We start from the raw sequence: 6000 nt of genomic DNA on the forward strand, positions 1-6000 counted from the left end.
ACTGGCGTTCCTATCGGTGGACTGATACAAGCGTGATTTCTGATGTTCTCCAGGAAGAGAGGCAGGACACCGGCTCCGAGGGCGTGTCCACCATGGAGGAGCACAACGACTCTGACTCTGGCCCTCAGAGGAAGAAGATGAAGAAGACGGACAGCGGCATGTACGCCTGCGACCTGTGTGACAAGATCTTCCAGAAGAGTAGTTCACTGCTGAGACACAAATACGAACACACAGGTATATCATCTCTCAAGTGTCTCCCAGACACACAAGCACAGCCAACATAAACACACACACACACACACACACACAGGCTCTGAATAAGAACATGTTTCACCATCACTCAGCGTTTGTTCCTGGGAACGATGAGTCAGAGAGCGATTGAAGGGGGATTTTACAGCGTAAAGCAGGGTGGACACCTCCATTCCGGCAGGTATTACTCAACACGCACAGAAGAGGTCTGAGAATTTCTTTCCGCCAACTCCCCACCTCTGCACTGCCAGCTTCTCATGTGAAGCACCAAATGTTGCAAGAGGAGAGCTCTGGTAGTGATTTGAGTTTCTCCGAGGTGATGATGTCGTGGCCAAGCGCAGGTCAACGCTCTCAGCAGATATTTAGTTGTTTTTCCTCTTTATGACTCCGGTACCTGGCTAGCAGCGATTGTTTTCAGCTCCAAATGACATCATCGTAGGTGAAACTGGCTGTTCCCTGCCTGGATTAAGTTTCCTTGAAGGTTTTCAGGCAGTATGTTGTTGTATTGTTTTGTTTCTGACATCTTCTCCTTGGATACATTGAGGGTAGATGTTGTTGACGTTTCTACAACTTTGGTAACGTCAACGCAACAATGTGACGCTCCATTTTCCTTTTGTGGTTTCTGCTCAACAGCGTTTTCATCTCACTTAAATTTGTTGATGCATATCTGTTTTGTTTTCTCTGCAGGGAAGCGACCTCATGAGTGTGGTATTTGCACCAAGGCTTTCAAACACAAACACCACTTAATCGAACATATGCGGCTCCACTCTGGGGAGAAACCCTACCAGTGCGACAAGTGTGGCAAGCGCTTCTCGCACTCGGGCTCCTACTCGCAGCACATGAATCACCGCTACTCCTACTGCAAAAAGGAGACGCAGAGTCAAGGCAGGGAGAGCCCGGAGGAGGACGGCGAGGTCCCAGCTGAGCTGGAGGCCCTGAGCCGGATGCAGAGGCCGCACCTGGCTCCCTCCCAGCTGGACTCGGATGAACGAGGGAGCAGCGCCAGAGAGGACGAGGAAAGCGAGGAGTATGAGGAGGAGGAGGAAGAAGGTGCAGTTGACATGGATGACATCCAGGTGGTGCAGATAGGGGATGAAGGAGGGGATGAGGAGGAGGAAGAGAGGAATGAGGAAGAGGTGGAGAGAGTAAAGGAGAAGACAGAGATAGAAGAGGAGGAGGAGGAGGAAGCTGACACAAGGCAGGAGGAGGAGCTCAGGAGCTGTAAGGACGAGGAGGAGGTGAAGATGGAAGGAGAGGAGGCGATGGATACAGAGGAAGGGGTGAGAGGAGAGAGAGAAGCAGAGCAGGAGGTTGTGGAAGAGAGCGGGGGTGAAACAAGCAGGAACACAGTTTCTGAAGATGAGGAGCAGACTCTGCAGGAGGAAGATACTGAATAAAGGAGCAATCAGATTCCTCCGCTGCGGCGCGGAGATGAGGACAGTTTGTTTCAGTTCACTACTGTGTAGAAATCCAGGTGTGCCTGAAAAAATACTAGTGACTTTTCCACACGAGAATGATTTCTCAAATCCATTTGTAAAGAAAACGATGATGAAGTCCGTGAATTTTAACAAATGAAGGAAATGCATTATACAGACTTTGGAAGCTAGAGCCGACACGTTTTAGATAATGTTTTATTACTAAAACACCTTGGTTCATTTCTTTTTATCAGTGTTACTAATTTTATCGCTCATATTTTAACCTTTAAAAGCTGTACAGTTGGGAGATATTTCTATACCTTTTTATTGCCAATGAACATAAAAAAGTCAGTATTTTATTAAGTTGGAAGGAAAATAAGAAAAATCCTGTGCACTACAAGTGGCTTGGTTTACCTTTGGATTGAGCAGTTCAGTTGTGTCGTCGACCCTTCAGTATTACCGCACTAGAAGTACCACAACAACGTCACGCTAGCACGCGTCAGCTTTACATTTCTGTTTGCTATGATTTTGATTGGATTGTGAGCCTTAAGATTCAAACCAACTGAGTGGACGGGTCTCCTCAGCCATTTAGACTCATTTCTGTCTTTTAGTAATCAGAGTTCCACATTTTGGGAAACCTACTTATTCACTGTCATGGTGAATGTTGGAGGGGAGTTGGTGCCAACTGTTTCCGTCTACAAAATATTCAGGTGTGGCCTGCAGCCAATTCATTCAGCTTAGTGGGGCGTCCAGAGAAGCACTCCTGGAACTCTGCCTGGTAACCAGCGTGTCTCACACCCTTACCACACCTGGAAGTAGCATCACTAGCAGGATGCATGCTAACTTGTAAACCAGAAACCCTGCTGGCTACCCACTATGTCATGGTCCTGCTAGCTAACATGCTAACTTGGCATGCATCGTGAAGTTGGCACGCGCCCCTATCCAGATCGTGCTGTACCGTTTGTGGCCAGCAGGCTTTCTAGTGTACCAGTACCACGCCAGACAGTGGTGGAGGGTGATTACGGTGTTGGTGGACAAGCATCACAGGTGTGAGACCACCTGGGCGTCATGAATTGATCAAAAGTTAAGGTGACGGCAGAGTGCCACGGAAGAATTCTGAATAGCCCGGAGAGGCAAAAGCCAGATGTTAGCGCACTTTTCGCCCAGTGTGCGATTGATATTAACAAGCTAGGCTAAGCTGAGCTACATGAACTGGCTGCTAACTGTAGCATTTTGGTGCCAATATGCATTTCCCCAAAATGTTCAACTCATATTCAGAGCGCACAGGTTGGAGATGTAGAAAACTTTTGACCCCCTCTATAGCGCCCCCCCCCCCCCGAGCCTTATGCAAAAAGTAGAACAAGACAAGAGAAACATGCATATCAAAAGTGCCATTGAATACGACTGTGGAAGCTTAGCAGCTACGATCAGGTCCTGCCGGGTCCCACATCAACCAGTGAGCCGGAGAAAGGCCTGAGAGTCCAACTAGCCATCGTGTATCACAGATTTTAGCAACCTTGCTTTTTTCTCTGCTGAGCGACTACGAAGAAGAAGAAGAAGAAGAAGAAGAAGAAGACAATGCACGTGTTTTAAAGTGGGTGGTGATGACGTGTGATTTTAACAGTGAACTGTGCCCTGCCTTCTGAAAACTAGTTCAGTGCACTTGTTTAACACCATGAAACGCTCAGCTGTCTCTTCAGGTAACAAATGTAGGCGTACATGAATCCCAGGAGTTTGATTCCACAATGTTTTACCTGTCAGTATTATTTTGCCTGTTCCGTTGTTTTACGTTCCGTTTCAGTGTGTGTACAGTATGTTTTCAGCAATTGCAGTATTATCCCCTCCCCCCTCGAGATGGGTATGTCTGTTTAGTCATAGAGAACTTTTATATTTATGTGTCTTATTTTTTATATTTCTTTATGGTTATTTATTACACTATGTAGTGTACAATACTGTAGTTTGTATTAATACGATAATATATTTTAGTATGGAAAAAAAAGATTCAAAGGCAGATAACTAAACGCCTGGAAAAATAAGACTCCGGCATACTGAAGTATTGTTTTTCGATCAAATAAAAGATGTTTTTCCTCGGGAATAAAGAAACTCGCACCCTGCAAGCCTGAAAATTGGAACCTGTGACCTCTTTGCATCCATTCTCATGTTAGTTTTCTTCCCCTCTCTAATATGAAGCTACTGAACTTTTGAAAAATAATTGTATGTCTAATAGCATGAGTGTGCTGTCGTATTGAAGGATGATCCTTAACCACACAAACTGTCCTTTTGCCAAGCCAAAATAATATTGCCGTATGTTCTTTTGTTTTTATTTGTGCCAACGTGTTACTTTATATGTCAGTGTCAGACCATGCCCACTTTTATATGCCCCTCCCCTTTTAACACCCTCATCTTTTTTATGGTGATTGTTTTTGTTTTTCTCTTTTTTTCTTTTTTATGACTCCCCATCTCACAATAAAATACATCAATTACAAAGCACTGGGTTTGTGATGATGTCATTGAGACATGGATCATGTTTTCTTTTCTCTCTTTTTTCTTTTTTTTAACATGGGTTTACGCTCTAAAAATGCAAAAACAGAGGTGAAATAATTCAAAGTTGAACTTTCTGGGAAATTTTCTCCCTCCGGCTCTGAAGGTAAACGGTCTGCTGGCCTGGTCAGTCTGAAGGGAATGAAATTCACCTCCCAGCACCTCTCAGGGTCAATAATTAACAAGTTCCTTAGTAAAACAACAGGCTGTGGTTTCTCTCGTTTCCATTCTTCATGCTAAGCTAAGCTAGCAGGCTGCCGGCCGTAGCAGAGCGTTGGGGTGGAAGTCTCCTCAAATCAGAAACAGCAAAGCCTCCACACTTTCACTGTAAATTAAACTCCAATAAATGAAATTCAACATCAGCGCCCAGCCTGCCTCCCCGGTGGTCCGTCAGAAACCCCTCTCAGTCAAGTCTGCCCTCTGGCAGACCTGTTCAAGGTCACCCCCATTGATCCGGATCAGGTTTCCAGCAGGGCCGACCCTGCTCCTGCTCGCTACCTCCAGCCCCTCCACCAGCATGAATTAGTAATGGAATGGACTAAAAATCTATAGTCTGTTGAGGAGCTGAAAATGATACGTGCTGGTGAGCGGATCTGATGGTTCTGAAGCAGACGAAGACTCAGACCCGCCTCAGCCTCCAGCCGTCTGGGGGGACGCGTGTGTCTGTGCTCCCCGTGTTGCTGTGTGAGGGCGGCGAAGGGAGTGTGTGTTAGGAGAGGGAGGACTTGTGACAGAATTATACGTCCGAGCTTTGATTCAGCCATCATGTCGAACGGGTCCCCAGAGACGCAGTGGCGGTGGGCGGGTGATGCTTTATAGGCCGGCTCACAGCATAACATTAGCGTGTCAAACTGTCCAGCAGCATCTTGTAATTGTGCCTATTATAAATGTCTTTAGCGGCGGCTGCAGCCGTGCCAGATCGGCACTCTGACGCTCCAGAAAGGTCAAGGAGTGTGTAGCCCGTGGCGGCGCGTGCAGGATGCGAGGCCGTTTTACAGGCTTTCACTCCAATCCAGGACTTCAAGTCGAGATATTGCCGTATGTTCTGCTGGGCTCAGCATTTCAAAGGAAAATTGAAAAGCTATAACTGCTAAGAGGATATGGAGCACTCGTGCCAATAATGGTGCAGAAGCCTGATGAAGTATCATGGCTGCTGGGACTCTGACACGGCGCCAAACCCAGGGGGCTGCAGCTCCCCGGGGAAATTTAGAGAAAAGCCGGGAGGAGGAGGAAAGAAAAGCCTGCGCTCAGGAAATAGCAGTCACTTAAATATCCTGTTAATTTACCCAACCACTAAATAGCAGCGTGTGTGTGTGTGTGTTTGTGTATGTTTGTGTTTGTGTATGTTTGTGTGTGTGTTTGTGTGTGTATGTTTGTGTGTGTGTGTTTGTGTTTGTGTATGTTTGTGTGTGTGTTTGTGTGTGTGTGTGTATGTTTGTGTGTGTGTGTTTGTGTGTGTGTGTGTTTGTGTGTGTGTATTTGTGTGTGTGTGTGTGTATGTTTGTGTGTTTGTGTATGTTTGTGTTTGTGTATGTTTGTGTGTGTGTTTGTGTGTGTGTTTGTGTATGTTTGTGTGTGTGTGTTTGTGTGTATGTATGTTTGTGTTTGTGTATGTTTGTGTGTGTATGTTTGTGTGTGTGTTTGTGTGTGTGTTTGTGTATGTTTGTGTTTGTGTATGTTTGTGAGTGTGTGTGTGTTTGTGTGTGTGTGTTTGTGTGTATGTTTGTGTGTGTGTATGTTTGTGTGTGTGTGTTTGTGTGTGTGTATGTTTGTGTGTGTATGTTTATGTTTGTGT

General features: G+C 45.8%; 1 protein-coding gene across 3 annotated transcripts in view; it reads left to right on the top strand.

Moving 5' to 3' along the window:
* The window catches only part of zeb1b (zinc finger E-box binding homeobox 1b), a 65001-nt gene extending 60586 nt beyond the window's left edge, over positions 1–4415 (top strand). For all 3 annotated transcript variants that reach the window (XM_086190917.1, XM_086190919.1, XM_086190918.1), the window contains 2 exons: positions 54–234; positions 937–4415. In XM_086190917.1, coding sequence (XP_086047043.1) covers positions 54–234; positions 937–1646 — 891 coding nt within the window. In that variant the 3' untranslated portion in view covers positions 1647–4415. The remainder of the gene's footprint in view (positions 1–53; positions 235–936) is intronic.
* The last annotated feature ends 1585 nt before the right edge of the window (positions 4416–6000 follow it).

Source organism: Aulostomus chinensis, chromosome 21 (assembly GCF_037954235.1).
Source record: "Aulostomus chinensis isolate RoL2024-O1b breed Wild chromosome 21, RoL_Achi_v1.0, whole genome shotgun sequence".
Lineage (NCBI taxonomy): Eukaryota > Metazoa > Chordata > Actinopteri > Syngnathiformes > Aulostomidae > Aulostomus > Aulostomus chinensis.